At 31.8% G+C, this 16,921-nt stretch overlaps 1 protein-coding gene across 1 annotated transcript in view; it reads right to left on the bottom strand.

Moving 5' to 3' along the window:
* Positions 1 to 16,921, bottom strand: part of LOC111639622 (extracellular matrix protein FRAS1-like) — a 181,214-nt gene that overhangs the window by 123,393 nt on the left and 40,900 nt on the right. Inside the window, exons 4-5 of the mRNA XM_023385519.1 lie at positions 11,936 to 12,082; positions 3,937 to 4,098 (exon numbers count right to left, since the gene is read on the bottom strand). Coding sequence (XP_023241287.1) covers positions 3,937 to 4,098; positions 11,936 to 12,082 — 309 coding nt within the window. The remainder of the gene's footprint in view (positions 1 to 3,936; positions 4,099 to 11,935; positions 12,083 to 16,921) is intronic.

Genomic DNA, 16,921 nt, shown 5'->3' on the forward strand with positions numbered 1-16,921 from the left:
GTAATATACAAACGCTATGTTGATGACATATTAATAATTTGGAAAGATGACCAACGCATTAATGATTTCTTAACAACAATCAACAATAATGAGCACGGATTGAAGCTAAAATTAGAACAAAAAAGCCGAAGGAACATCCATTTCTTGGATATTAACATGGAATTCAAATTAGGAAACATACAAACGAACGTATATTTAAAACCAACACACGCTCCTTTATACATACCGGCATGGTCAAAAGACCCATATAAATATAAATTATCTGCGTTTAAGGCACTGATCAAAAGGGCCTTCCTGTACTGCACCAATGTACAAGACAGGGATAAAGAAATTAATAGAATTCAACAGATAGCAAGGACTTTAGGATACAGAAAGTCCACAATCATAGGCCTTGTAAAAAGCTACGGTAAACAAAAAGCTACGAATCCAAACCATAACAACAATACTACATTCAATAAGTTCACATACAATGAACAAACGAAGAAGGTGGTGAAGGAATTAGGAAAATACAAAAATGCAAGGATAATATATAAAAGAGCACCCAATATTTATAGATTATTAAGAAACGACAAGGACAAAATTAATTTAGAAGACCAACCGGGTGTATACAGTATACCCTTTGAGAACCAACAATTAGGTATTGAGAAAGAGTATATCGGAGTAACCAGAAGAAACCTGAAAGTACGACTAAAGGAGCACAAATATAGTATAAATAAAAAACTGAATAGTACGATATTAGCAAGTATGGCACAGGCAGACGGATCAGTAGTCAAATGGGATGAAGCCAAGATTGTTAGGACGGGACACTCACCTTCCATCGCAATGGAAATGGAGAAAATAGAGATTTACAGAAGTAAGATGAGGGACAGATGCCTAAATGCAAAAGATGCAAAAGCATTACCAACGGCTTGGAAATATAAAATTGAGAAAAATATGGGTTTTAATAATCCATAAACATTTTCATGTTCTGGAGTTTTTAGTATTTCAAACTCAAAGTTAAAATTTTTCTTTTATTTTTATTGTTAAATTGAAACGCGATTTTAGATTACATTTTATCATATATTTAGTTTAATTTATTTATTATACATAAAAGTTGTAATAAGTTCAAATTCAAACGAATTTCGAACAAAAACTATTAAAACCTGAAGATGGCCTATACGAATTGGTCGAAAACGTTTGGAATAAACAAAAATAACTCGGCAAAAACAATTCAGGTGTGTGTGATTTATTGTTTTTATATAGTTTTCTGTAAAAACACTTTTTGAGGGTGTTTATTTTTGCGGCAATTTTTTTTACTGTTAGATGTGCATTTGAGTAAAAATAATTATTTAATATAAAAAATATATTTTTTAGAAAATTTCCAAGTGCCATTAGGAATTAAAGAAAAAGGCTCGAGGAGTTAAACCCAATTCCCATTCATCTAAAATTCCCGACTTTGATATTTTCCTCGCAATTCAAACCCTTTGTTTTCTGTTTTGTTGAAAATAACTTTTATTGTTTAAACTAGACTTTAAGTCTTCCTTTGTTTAATTCTGAACGGTGAGAGCTCAACTAATTCACCAGACTTTTGAGGTGTATTTTGTGGCTCTGGACAGTTCCAAACCCTTACTAAAATTCGCATTAAATTATTTTTTGAAAGAAAAAAAAGCTAGGAATAATTTTTTGTGTGAAAACATAATATGAAGTTTTAAACAATAAATGAATGTAAGTCCTAAGATCAACCATCTCCAGTTGGGTGATCAAATTAAATGTCAGTTTTGACTTTTCCTGCACTCTAAGAGGATATCTCATTATTCTTTGTAACAAATGATCAGCCTATTAGAAAGTAAAAATGAGGAAAAGTGACCAATTAGAATGGCTAATCAAAGATAAAAATTAATAAAAACAGAAGAATTCAAGGAATTGATGGCTTCTACTCCTGAAAGTGTTGGACCAATTGTTGTGTGTATGTCTCATTCCCATCTTTGTCTCTGTCTTCCATCCTCAGATTTACATCTTCCCATCACTGGAAGTCGACCAAATCATATTGGAGTCATTGAGATGTTAAGCGAACTGTCATTTGTGAACCAGGGACATCCTTCATTTGGGACTATCTTCGAAAAGAAAGGAAGACCCAAAGACTGCCACCAACTTACAACATCCAAGATCACAGAACTCTTGTAAGCTCCTTTTGTATCAAATAAACAGTTTCTTGTAACCATTAAGTGTGATTGGTACCAAGACGAACTTTTATATGCCTCTTCATTACCTCTTGACATTTCCACCCCTGTTGACAACCTTATAGTATCTCCAAAACTGAGGAGTCCCAATGGGCAGCCCATATAGGTTTACTACGTGAACTAGTGCTAAGGGATACAGAAAACACCATTACTCCTAAAATACAAAATAATATTTTATAACATAGGCATTACATAGATAATGTACTGACTGATCATATGGAACACAAAACCAGATATACAAATTTTTATCAACATAATAACAATCCATACTGATTAAAAATAGCCCTGGATCAATTCAGTAATAAAGAAGCACACTTCCTAGATCTAAACATCATCCTTATAAATGGAGAGATACACACAAACAAATGTTAAACCAACATACCACTCGTCATACATCCCTTGTTGCTCGAATGATCCTCCTAGATACAAAACGGAAGCTTTCAAAGCCCTTATCACAAGGGCTTACATGCATTGCACAGACATAAAAAATACTTTAAAGAAGTTGAATAGTATCAGAAACAAAACAGCCACTCACAGATAAAACAATACTCCAATGCCTTGGTTAATATATACAACCACAGAAGAGTCCAAGGATAAATTCCATCCATCCAGGATTGCACCGGTAACATACAAGTTTCTATATAACACCTTCAGAAAAACTATTAGACAGGAAAATAAGCAAAATAGAAGCACAACAATATAATTTACAGCTCATTTCATAATGACAAGAATCTGGTCAATTCTACCACAGCCCCAGGAATCCTTTACTCTAGGTCTAGAAAAATCAGACTCGGCAAATACATAGGGTACACATCCCAAAACTTTCCTATCAGGCTCAGAGAGCAACTATATGACATACATAAAGAGAAAAGCAACACAACACTGGCTATTATGGCAACTGTTCCTGAGAATATATCTTGTTTCATAGATGCAAAACTCAAGAAAACCACCAGGGATCAACACACTGAAAAATCTCTAGAAAAATAACTTTAGACAAACATAGTATTAAGAATCTGTGTATTCATCATAAAAATACCACTTGCTTATAGGCAATTTGCAAGTATGTTATAAACCAAGACGAGGTTAAACTACAAACTAATTATACTACTGTATATATTCAATCAATTTGTGGTGTATTATCATCATTTGTATTTTATGGTTTCTTTATTATTATTATTTGTGTATTTTATTTTATAATTATTTTTAGTTATTTATCATTGATTCATATTTAGAACACTTCTAAGAATGTTGAAATTAAAATTTAATTTAAAAGAATTCTACTACAAAAATGTTCAATTCTAAGGATGGCTACTAAGATAGCCAAAAACATTTGATATATAAAAATTTGTTGCTGAAACAGGCCATAACTGTTTAAATTTAAGCTTCTTAAACTCCAGTTTAAGAAGCTTACTAAGTTATTTAATTGCATACTTTTATCAAAATTCAATAAAATGACTACTTTATAGCTTTTATTATTATTTAAATTTTATATCCTAGTATAATTGAAAAATATCAGACTTCTAGATGGCCTCCCTTAAATTCTGGTTCAAGTGCTGGGAAAGTCAAATAAGAACCCTTGCAAGTGTTTTTTTTTTCAATTTTGAAAGTGCTATTTAATATAAAATTAAACAGCATTTTCTAAGAGAAATTTCAAGTGAGATAAAGTTATTTAAGTACAATAGATGTAACTGGCAATATCTTGTACACATATTCATACCTTTGCATACTCCAGTAGATGAAACATAATGATTTGATGGACATTCTTCAACACAATAGCCAAATTCATTTTCTGGATGAGGGAGCAGATAGCCATGGTTGCATGATAAGCATAAATCAGGAGTAGGGCCATTTGCACAGAAACGACATGTTGGATGGCATGCTAAATAGAATGAAAATCTTTTATAATACTATAATATAAAATCCAACATTATATATGGTTATTTAGTTTACATACGAAAATTTAAATTTAGTTTACTAAGTTAAAATTTTTTTTCATGTTCTAGTTACAAATTAGCTAGAAAACACTTTTATTCAGTTTAGCAGATTAATTTTTAAGTTTAAATTAATAATCTAAAAAAAAATGTTTTACATAACAATAGTTGTTTTTAGCAATTTTAAATTTTAGAACAGCATATGTTCACTTTGATTAAATCAAATATTAATATTTAATAAATGGAATAAATCAAATTTTAAAAGAAGTATCTAATTTATTTTTTTTATCTACTTCAAAATAATATAACAAATATTGAAAATTCTGACAGCACCTTGAAAAAGTTCACATAGGAATTAAGGATATTATCTATTAAATAAATCCATTGTGATATATTCAAACAGAATATGCAATTTCATTTAACTAATTGTTAAACAAATGTTTTCATCCATTATCAACAGTCATCCTCAGGTTTCGACGTAATGGAATGCTTGTTAAAAGAATGCAAATTGCAAACATTTAAAAAGTTGCACATCCCGAAAATATGTGCATGCTCAATGCACGTATGTTTAACAAATTGGACTTCAAATAAGTTCCCATTTTAAAATACTAAGTTTATATAAAATATAAAAACAAAACTTGACAAAGATCTATTGTACATCAATGCATACTCTCCACACAGCTGCTAATGAGTCCCATTTCTTTAAAATTAATTGATGTCTCCCTCCTAAATGCTTTAAATATTTCCAGTTGTTTGAGATATTTCAGGTTGGCCAGGTCATTGCAACGTGTGGTAATCAGGAATTGTCAACTTTAACCTGGACATCATTATCAATGGCAAAAGAAGCCAATGTGATAGTTGATAACCTTTCTGATTCATGTATTCAAAAAGGTCTATCCTCCTTGATCCTCGTTTTTAGACCACATACAGTAGCTCTAATGTATTCACCTGGTTCACCCTATAATCGTTAATAGAGATACTCCCCAGGATACAATTCTGATCTAATTGGTCCTTATCATTTCTAATACTAGAGAAAACCACCATAGATCTCCTGTAAGCGATCCTGTTACTCATAAAGCAAGATATTTCTTTGTAGATGTTGGCAAGGACCTAGTAATAAGTAACAGGTAAAAATGACTCGTCTTTCGATCATAATGTTTCTGCTGGATGCTTGATGTTCAATCAATCAATGTTTTATTCACATACAACGTACATACTCAGTACCGTGGAGCATTGCCAAGTCAGTTGCATACAGGAAAATAACAATTGTGTCACGGTTACAAACATGTGGACAGAGTATACAATTAAAGGAGTGATAGACAGATAATATAAAAAGTAAAACAAAACAGTAAAAAATAAAAACAGATTTCGCAAATATATATACAGTGGGTATGAGTACAAATGAGAAAATGGTGTGAGATACTATATCAAGTACAATAAAATACGGAATACAATAAGAAATACAATAAAATTCAAAATACTATATAAAATACAACGAAAATCAAAATACAATATGAAATACTATAGGAATACAATATAAGTAAATGTAAACAAGAGTGTGGATAATTATAATATAAATGCAAAATCAATAGAAATGTACAAAGCAAGTGCAGCTGGAGGCTGAAGAGTTGACAGTAGTCTGCTCTTGGCATTCAACAAGAGCATTGATAAGGTGTGCAGGGTATCCATGCTGCCTGGCTACACTTGTAATGTAATTCACTTCTATTTTCCTATCCTCCACCATTGAACAATGAGTGTAAGCCCTTCTTACAAGGACCTTAAAAGCAGAGATCATATAATTCAAAGGATCATGTGATTTTGCATGGATGAAAAGCTAAGCATTATGAGGTCTTATGGGACTTTCTTTAAAAATGAAGACGTTGGCTATAATCTTTTTTCTTAAAGTCAGTTAGCATTATCAAAAAAACATCAAAAGTTATATATAGGATTTATTGATTTAAAAAAAGCATTTGATTCTGTAGATCATAATATTTTATAGTGGAAACTTGACAAGTATGACAATTCTTTATTAATTTACTTAAACAGCTATTTTCTAACAGTAGTTATGTCATTGAAAATTTTATCAGAACAGATTCTTGGACATCAAATAAAAGATTACTTCAGGGTGAGCCTCTAAGACTTGTTCTCTTTAATTATTTATAAATGATCTTCTGGACTTTATACAGAGAAAAAGCAATTATGAATATAGTGTTGTCCTCACAGACTGAGTTAAACTATCTTTTATTTCCAGATGATATTATATTGATATCTAACTCTGTTGTTTCCCTTCAATTGAAGTTTAACTTTTTTAATTTAAATTGTAAAAACAACAGATTGACAATTAATGAACATAAATTCAAAATACTGATTTTCTGCAGAGGCAGAAAACTTGGGAAGGACGATAACTTCTTTCTGTTGGATAAGAAATAGGAAATAGTGTCTCATTTCAAATACTTGGGTATTCACTTTTCTTCTCAAGGTTCATTTTCTATCATTTTGAAAGGGTTAATTTTTCAAGATTCTAAACAGAAAATGACAAATACAATAGCTTTCAATTGCATTATTATAAAATGCAAAAAACAAATCTGATGATCTTAGAGCCCTGGGTGTGTACAGTGTTCTGGTGAGGGACGACTGGTTCCAGAGAGACTTGGTTTACATTTATTCCATCAAATGTTTCGTACAACAAAAAGTGTGGGAACACAAGTATGACACTGACAACAAAAAGGTACACCACTGCCCTATCTACATATACCACAGACCTGGAAGTGCATTCAGACCTTCCTAGCACCAGGCTAATAAAACAGGCCTATCATACCAACCATATTAAGAGCCCTGAAGGCTCTAGAAATATACAAGGCTGGTCTGATAGGCAAGTGCATCAATTTTAAGGATGGTAACACATTATCATATGCCTGTCATTACTTGTGTGAGGAACATGGCAAAGCATGCACATTGAATTTATATTATTTACTGGCATGCTGGACCCTCAAAAAATAAGTACACGGGTTGCCTTATATGTACATGGTAAATTCGCATATTTTCAACTGTTAAGTCTCTGTTTGTTTTACATGTTCCAAATGTTTTAAATTTAACGTTCAAAAACGTTCTAATCCAAGCATTCTGATTTTGGAATTTGATTGTTCTCTAACCTGAAGCAGACCTTGAGTAAGGTCAAAGAAAGCATTCGTTGGACAATTTATTAAATGTTTTGTTACTGGAAGTAAAGGTTCTTTAGGATTGTCATTAGTACCAGTAAGTAAGTTAGAAGATATCTTTATACAGTAGCCCCAAGTTATATCATGGAATCAGATATATCACACTTTTTTGGGTTCTCAAATTTTAAGAGCACTTGAGTCAATAAATTTTAAATTATCAATTGCCCTTGAATTTCTTTTTGCAACGAAATACAGTATTTTATCCTTACCACTGTCCTTGAAACTACCTCTAAAGTTCAACAATAAATTCATCAACATCTAAATAAGCAAAAATAAACACATCAATTATCATTTATGTTTCCTTTTGATGTTGAAAGTTGTTTATTTATTGCTTTTAAGTATGGTATCATCATTTACAAATTTCTGTGAATTGGAAATTTTACTTTATATATTTGTATTTGTCATGTTACAATATGATGTTAATAATTATTATTAATCATTAATATATGTATATGATATTTATGTGTACCAACTATTTTGTCTTTCTTTTCTCCCAATTATAAAGATGCAAGTCAAATCAATAAAGATGTTTATATACATATAATTTATTTTGTTGTTTCTATACAGAGCAAATTTTGTATTGTTTGAGTCATCATACTTTGGCAGCAAGTTTTTGTTCCAGTGTGTCAATGCATTCTGTAATGTGGACATTGTATTGTTCATGCTTGGTATGTTTTAATTTTCTTGAAAATATTTTCTAGTTGTTTCATTAATTTTGGTGTTGTTTTGTTATTAGCATATTGCATCAGCCTGCCTAGCTGCTGTCTAATATTCTTTATTTGGGTTTCTATATTTCTTTGCCTGGCAGACTTCTGAAGTGTTTTTGATTTGTGCTTATGTTATGTCTGTGGATGTAGTTTTAGTCCACGATAAAATCACTACTGTGATGCACTAATATAGACTAGCGTGTGGATGTCTGAGTGTAGAAATATAACTGTAGTCTGGTAATATATAAGTAATCACAAAATAAAGAATTTTCCCAACTAGTTTAAAAGTGTTAATTTTAGGAGTGCATAACCATTGTGCAGGGTCAATGCCTGTAAATTTAGTGAGTATTCTTGTTGTTGTTGTTGTTCTTCTTCTTCTTGTGGGTGTAGTGGATTATACTCTGTTGACACCAGTTGCTGCGTACTATGCTGGACCAGAGCATAGTAACCAAAACAAGACAAAAATTAAATAAGTGTGTCAGTGTGTGAGTGTGTATTCAGGAATTTCCTAACAATGTGTCATGTATTCAATATAGTGGCCTTCTGTAGTGTGCTGTATGTATTTCTATTAATTGTAATGTTCCCAGGCTTTTGTGTAGTGTGTGGGGTATCACACCTGTATAGGAGAGAACAACAGGTACAATCCATATCCATCCTCCACAGATGCCTTATTTCCTGAGCAAGTTCCATGTACTTGCTAATTTTTTCAGTGCATGTGTTTTGTATATTGTGAGTGTTTGGAATGGCTGTGTCTATAATGTATGTGATTTTATTGTGTTTGTCAAAGAGTGTGATGTCTGGTCTGTTGTGGTGAATTGTTTTATCTGTGATTATGGCATCGTAGTACATTTTGTGAGTGTTGTTTTCCAATACTGTCTGTGGAATGTATTTGTAGTATGGTTTGTGAATGTCTACCAGTTTGTGTTTCTTTGCAAGCTCTTGGTGTATTATATTTGCTACTTGATTAGTTCTATGTAAATAATCTGTCTGTGCCAAGAGCTTGCAACCATAAGTGATGCATTGTATAGTTTCTGGCATGATGTGACATTTTTTGCACATGTCTTTTGTGAGTATCTTTGAGTGTGTTTTCTGTAGTTTTTAGTGTTTATGACTGATCCTGTATGGTAATCATGAACTTTTCTGTCTCCCCAAAGAGACATCTCCAAGTTAACCAGCTATAAACAGGATGGCTGCGCTCCCTCAAGTCAGGTCTTATACCACCTGTGACTTTTGGCTCACAGAAACCTTCAAACTGCACAAGTGGCCACTTATGTAGGACTTTTACAGAGTAAGGATGAAGAAAGAAAATTTTAGAGGAATAGGGAGGCCTGGAAGTAAGACACTCAACTACTGAATTAACAGCAAAACAAATAACATTTAATTTTACATAAGCCCAAGATACATGTACAATAAATATGACATTATAAGATTTATGTATAAGAGTTACTATATTCTAGCAGACTAATCTATAATCTATTCATGCCTAACATTTGTAGAAAAGAGAGTATATAACATAAATTTTACAGGTTAAGCTAAATGCCTGGAACCTTGAGTTTTGATGATCACTGACCAGCTTGGGCATCCAAGGGACAAAAAAGGCTGTTTTACTGACAATAATAATCCATAATATTAATGGTCACCATCAGTTCAAGTCCATTATCCTTTAATTTCGGCAGCGACTGAATTGGTAAAAATTGGGTAGCTGATAGCTGACAGGACTAGACAGAGTGATGACTGCCAAATTGGACAACAACATTCTTAACCTTTTTGTTGGTACCTTTATACATTTTTGACCATTTCCTGTGTTGAGGTATCTCCAATTATAACAATATTAAATGAAAACATCGTCCTTGTCCAATCCAATGCTTTTTCATCTCTTCCTTGGGTAAGTCATTTCTCTCAGAAGAGAAGTCAGTCAAAGGAAAGCGCTATCTTCAGCCAAATTTTATTTCCTCATTGCTTCTTAACAAATTTTTGTGTTTTATTTTAACAAGTTTATAATTATTAATATTTCAATTTAAAACCTATTGCCCAGGGTCTTACACAGCTGTTTGACACAGTTTTGTCAACAAAATCCTGTACCAGGCCTGTACCACTCAAAAGGTGCTCTACTGCAGACATAGACATGTCTGCAGTAGAGAACTTTTTGAGCCCACAATTGCTTAATGGTATCCATGCTTTTTACGTTTTGTTGTGTCCATATGATGTGAGTAAATTTAATGGTGAGTTATTTTATAAAGTTACTGCTTTATGTAACTGTGATGTTTCTTGTATTTTGTAGAAAAACTTTCACAGTGAAGGTTTACTATGCCAATCAAGACCACGTCTGCCATCTGCATGTGAAAAGATTAATCTTTCTATGGCAGATTTAAAATATAGTTGTTTATGCTTAGTAAGTGTTGTTGTTTTCTTTTGGAATTGTTCAAGATCTGTTTCAGTCCAATGTATAACTCAAAAAAAAATAGGTGAGTACTGGGGTGACATATATGTTTATTGGTGTAACTGTGTGTTTTGCATTTAACTGTGTTCTGAGGATAGCATTTAACCTACTTTGGTATTCTTTAATTAATCTTTGCTTTATTTGTGTATGTTCTGTTAATTTGGCCTGTTGGAATCCTAAATACTTATAAAACTTGCACTTTTTTATGGATTCAATAACATCACCATTGCCAAGTGCAAAATCTCCTTTCTTAAGGATTCCTTTTTCTATGTGAAGTGTTTTGCATTTGTCTAGGCCAAACTCCATTTGTATGTCCTTGGTGTATGAATGTGTGATTTGTAGGAGTTGATGAAGTTGTTTTCGTACGAATGCATAAAGTTTTATGTTGTCCATATACATGAGATGTGACAGTATAAACTGTTTAATAATATAATAAATATAATTACAACTTTTAACAAAGGTAACACTTTGTTTCAGTCCTTCTTTCCATTATTTACACCATTGGCAGTTCATAAAATCACAAAACTCGTCGAGACAACCTTTCCTTTTAGGCTATTCCCTCCATAGTAAAAAATGTAAAATATGATAAAAGCGTCATCTGCTTTTATCATATTTTACATTTTTTACAATTATATTTATTATATTATTAAACATAAATTACTGTTGGCCGTGTTGAATTCATTTTTCATTTTATTTAAAAAGTATGAACTGTGTTGTTTTTTCATGTCTGATACTGTAACCATATTGTGTGTTGTTAAACATGTTACATAATGAGTTCAATGCTAAGCAAAACCAAAGAGGACTCACGGAATCTCCTTGAAAAATTCCTTGCCTAATGAATATTTGGTTTGTTTGTATGGAAGTGTTACTAACCCTGAGATGTAGTGTTGTTCTCCAGTGCTGCATAGTGTTTTGGAAGAATGCAATGAGTGATGGATGTATTTTGTAGATGTGCAGCCAACTGTGTGGAACACTGTTGAATGCTTTTCTGTTGTCTATATATGCCATGTGTATGTTTCTGTGTTGTTTGTGTGCTTGCCTTAGAATGACTGAATCTATGAGTAACTGTTCTTTGCATCCCCTGTGACTTCTATGGCAACCTTTTTGTTGTTCCATAAGAACATTGTGTTATTCAAAATGTTCATATATTTCATTCGCAATACAAGATGTCAATAATTTGTAGTATTGGAAGACATGTAATTGGTCTGTATTATGTGGGGTTTGTAATATTGTTGTTTTTAGGTTTCATGGAGATGATGCCCTGAGTGTGAAATTTTGCATGTCTTATGGATTAGCGATGATGTATGTTAGGTGTTTAGCTAGTTCCAGGTGCAGTGATGTAAATTTATTGTATCAGAAATTGTGAATATTTATTATTAAAATATTTTACATTATTGCATTTTAAAAGTATTTTACTTACCTGAACAGGATCTTTCTAAAACATTTTCATAAAATCCTTGTCCACAAACATCAACACACATACTTTTCAATAAAAATTGATTGTAAGTACATTTAGTACATGATGTTGGCTGTGAATCTCTACATTCTTTACATGCAGGATGACAAGCTACAAAAAATTTCTTAGATTCATTATCATCAGTCTGTAATAATTATATAAAAAAAACATATATAATATATATATATATAACCACCAAACAGCAGACACATTGGAACCGAGAAGTATGCCCACTATTTACAGGTGTCCACTATTTGGAGGTACATGTCTGCAGCCATATTGTATTTTAATCTGGTCATTATAAAGTGAAAAATACAATGGATTATGAAAACATTAAATGTGCATTGTAAATATAAAAATATCAGAAAGTACACATAGCATATACAGGCCTCAGAGTGTTATCTTCCCTCTGAAAAAGTGAGAAAAGTGAGTTGAAATACAGAAAAAGTGAGTGCAATTCACTTGTGCCACTAACTATAGGTGGTGTATGAGTCTACTAAAATGGCTACCACAAAAAGTATAGCATGCCTGTCAACATAGACAATACACAAGTGACTCTCGTTTGTAATAACTTTTCTCTCTGTAGTAAAAACGTTTTATCCACATTCAGCTACGAAATCAACTAGAATTAATATCATGATGATTTCACTTTTTTACATTTTAGAATATGTGGGTGATCAAAAAAGATGTCTTATGGAAGGAGAGGAAACACTAAAACAGATAATTTGCTGTGGCATTAAAGAAAAAATATATAGGACAGATGATGAGGATGGTTGACCAGTCAAAATAAAAATTTTTGCTCTCTGCTTATCAACTGTTGTTTCAAAGGAACCTCATGATATTACATTAAATATAAAATGAAGTTCAGAACTAAAAAATATTTGATGACATCTATTCAGTGTACTTGCATAGCAGGAAAGCAGGATACTGTAAGCATTAAATAGGGACACTGCTTCATGTAAAAACAGGTAAAACACTCAAATAACTAATAGGTTAGGTGTATTGGTATGTAAAAGATATAAATAAGTACTTTTCTCTTGCAAGTATTGTAATACTTTGGAAGATCTGAGTTGTACTGACTGATCTTGAGCAGTATTGGAGCAAAATGTCAAGCAGGTCTGATAGGAGATATGGAGCATGTAAAGTTGAAAATTTGTGCCATATCCAAACAAAGAAAACAGAAATTCTTTCATTAAATGAAAGCAAAAAAGATGCTATCAAAGAGTGATTTTTTCAAGAATTGCCTGATTCTGCTTTAGCAAAGCATTCAATTAGAAGAAAATGCTTAGTAGCCAAACTGTACAAAGTTCAGCTGGTAATATTGCACCACACTGGTCAATATTAAAAGTAATTGAACAGTGTATAAACTGTAATAAATATTTGCCTAATATAAGTGATCCTCTTATGCCTAATCAGGGTTCAATGCACTACAGAGAAAATATTTACAAAAACAGGAGAAAGAAAACATTTGCCATTTGACAATGGAACAAAATAATGATTTGTGGAAGGAAGAAAAAAGTATTAGAGTGACAGGATCAGTGTGATATGAACTACATACTTATGGAAGGAGAAAAAATGCAGACTGGGAAAAGAAGTTAACAAATATATTTAGAAGCAAATTTAACAAAAATGAAAATACAGAGTATGGTAAAAAATGTGAAAAAACAACACTCACATTGTATGGAACCCTCTATGATTGTGATGTCAAATAGTTTGGTTTGATAATTTCACCATTACTACCATGTTTTGCATTTTCTCCCAATGAGCTTATATTCAACAATGAAAAACCTATCAAGATGCTACAAGTGCCCCAAAATTGGTGCAGAAAAATCTGCAGAAGAAATGGTGCAATCCCTTAAGTATATAGTACATGATGAGCATGGCAATTACAGCTTAAAAAGAATCATAAGTGTTATGGGCAGGTCCAATATTAAATTTAAATTCATGTGATTTTGTAATATTCAGTAGCAAAGACCAAACCCTTAAAACCCTTGAAGTTTTAGCAGATTATACTTTTATTCATAAATTGATAGAAAAGCTATTAAATGATTTTACCAAAATTATTTTTCCTTCTCTATGCAAAATTAATTCTTAAATACAACGATCTAAAAGTGATTTCTGATGAAAAAACTAAGAAGAAAATACACATTACTTTGCATTTTATTAACTTATAACAAAATTAACGCCCATAATGTTTAAGTAAATAATACAAAATGAATGATGCAACAAATTAAAATAAGGTCATTTTCTTTTATTCAGTATTTTATTCATAATTCACAAAGATAGATATTTTCTTACAGATTTATGCAAAATAATTATAGAGTTAAGCAATAATGATTTTATAAAACATTGTTAAGTTTTGTATTGAAATAAAATGTTTTGTCCTAACTTGTGTTTTGATTTCTTTATCATATAAAAATTGAAAAACAAAAATGAGTAAGCCTTATTAACTATGAGATTATAAAAAACAGCATTAAATTGCTGTTTAATACTGCTTCATTCATTATATAGAGTCAAAATGAAAATGCTCACATCATTCTTCAAAATTTGTTATCACTGAATATTGGACTAGATAAATTTACCACACCACAAATAATGGTTAGAATTTTGTCAATGTGTAGCAGTAAAGTACAGTCTAATTTTTGTTTTAAAACAGCAAATACTTTCATTCTCTGAATAGTGTGTACAACATGTAGCCTGGCCTTTGCTATTTCTGCAGTTTCCAGTGCATCATGCTTGCTTAACTGATTTTGCTTTCATGCAAATGGTGAGGATACTAAACCAATAGCTGTAACACGGGTTCCCAACCTTGTTCCCGCAGGCACACATGCACCCATGGAGCTATTTACATGCGCCTGCAGCAAAGTTTTGAAATAATGAAAAAAATTAAAAAGTTACCCAGTTTTAAAATCTTTTTAGATGTAGTGAGAAATTCCCTAAATTGGGCCACACTTACCGTATTATAATCACATCTCCACGGCATCTATAATGTATTAGTAGTATTGTGGTCGTCAGACATGATATTGGATAGTTGTATGTTTTATTTAGATTAATCTTAGCCTTCTTTCCTGTTTCTTTGTTCTAAATTCCTTCTAGAACTTTCTTGTCTAACCCTTTTTGCCCTTGGGTAGGATTATCGTTTCCATGAAAATAAGTAGAACAAAAGAGAGACTGAGGCCCTGGGGCCAAACAGACAGAGAAGGAGTTAGTCTGGGTGAGAATTCCAAAGAGATAGGCAGAAAAAGGCAGTGCTCCAGAACTTGAGAAAGACGATCGAAGACCGCGAGTCACTGAGAGATCATTGAGAAAAGACGACAAAGTCGAAAGTAGACGAAAGATCTACAACAAGAAAAGGGTCACGAATAAGAGGGAGATCCGAAGTTGTGTCCTACCCAAGAGCGCGTCGCTACGAAAACCTGGGTATTTCTATTCCTTTACTTATCCTTCCTTATTTCTTCTACTTTTCCATTTTCCTTAGTTTTAAGATAGTTATAAGTTAGTGTAAGTTGATATGACCTGCGTCTGACTGTCACGCGTATATGAATTATCTATTTGGAGGACAAGTACTTAATGCCTATGTATATAAAATTCATAAAGTTGTAAAGTTGGGATCCGATATAAAAAACCTGTTCAGAGAGAATTAAAATAATTTGTGCTGTAAATATTATTAAGTGTTTTTTTTTTGTATCATTTTGCTCGCGGAATTAAGTACCTCTTGTTATGAACCTCACCGTGTGGTATTAGTTGTAAACTCATACTGTTGTCATCATGCCATCGTTGTGTTGTTGCTTTTTTTTTTGTATATAAACATTTTACTTCAAAGTCAGTAATCAAGTAAAAAACAACTACTTTGTTATCGAAAGTAAGGAGAAATCTATTTGCTTAATATGCAACAGTTTTGTGTCAGTAACAAAAAACACAATGTCGAACGTCATTACAAAACCAATCACAGTTCTTATGAGGTTAGTTATTCGCCTAAATCCAGGTTAAGAAAACAAAAATTTAATTAACTAAAATTTAAGTATCTATCAAGCAAGTATTTTTTACCAGCCATGTAAATAAATATAAAAATGTCACTATTACTCCCTTTAAAATTCATTTGTTGGCAAAACAGAAACAACCATTTTTAGAAAGTGAACTATTGATATTTAAGGAAGCATTTCTTGTTGGAGCCGATTCGTTATTTGTTGAATTTTCTAATAAGCGAGAAATTATTTCAGCAATACAAGATTTGCCATTATCAAACAATACAAGTACAAGAAGAATCTAAGTGATTTCAACAGATTAACAAAGTCAATTGAAAAAATGATTTGGAAAAATGTAAGTATTTCTCATTACAATTAGACGAGTCAACAGATATATCAGATACAGACAGTAATGATAACAATGATAGTCAGTGATTTTAGTGTGAAAGAAGAACTTTTAAAGTTACTATCAATGCAAGAGCAAACAAGGGGTAAGATAATATCTTTAAAAATTACTCAACAGAAATTAATATGCATTTACACAAGTTATCAGCAATAATTATTGTGGTGCACCAGCAATGGTGGACCACAATAATGGATTCATTTCCCATTGCAAGAAAAATGAATCCTTTTTAAACTTTATGTATTATCACAATCATACATCAAGAATCATTAGGTGCCAAAATATTATTCTTTGAACATGTTATGAATGATGTTAAAATAATTAACAAAATTCGAGCAAACCCTTTATCACATAGATTGTTTAAAGCCCTTGTAGAAAAGGACCAATCTTTCCAAGCTGACCTTGGTTAAATAAACACAAAGCACTTGACTGATTTTTTGATCTTTTGAAAGAGATAAAAAATTCCTTATTTTAAAAGATCAAACGTTTGAACTTTAGATAACATACGATGGTTGATGGCCTTGGCTTTTTTAACTGACATATGTGAAAAATTGAGCAGTTTAAACTTGTATCTCCAGGAAA

Source organism: Centruroides sculpturatus, unplaced genomic scaffold, assembly GCF_000671375.1.
Source record: "Centruroides sculpturatus isolate CEXI.00-Female unplaced genomic scaffold, Cexi_2.0 scaffold976, whole genome shotgun sequence".
Lineage (NCBI taxonomy): Eukaryota > Metazoa > Arthropoda > Arachnida > Scorpiones > Buthidae > Centruroides > Centruroides sculpturatus.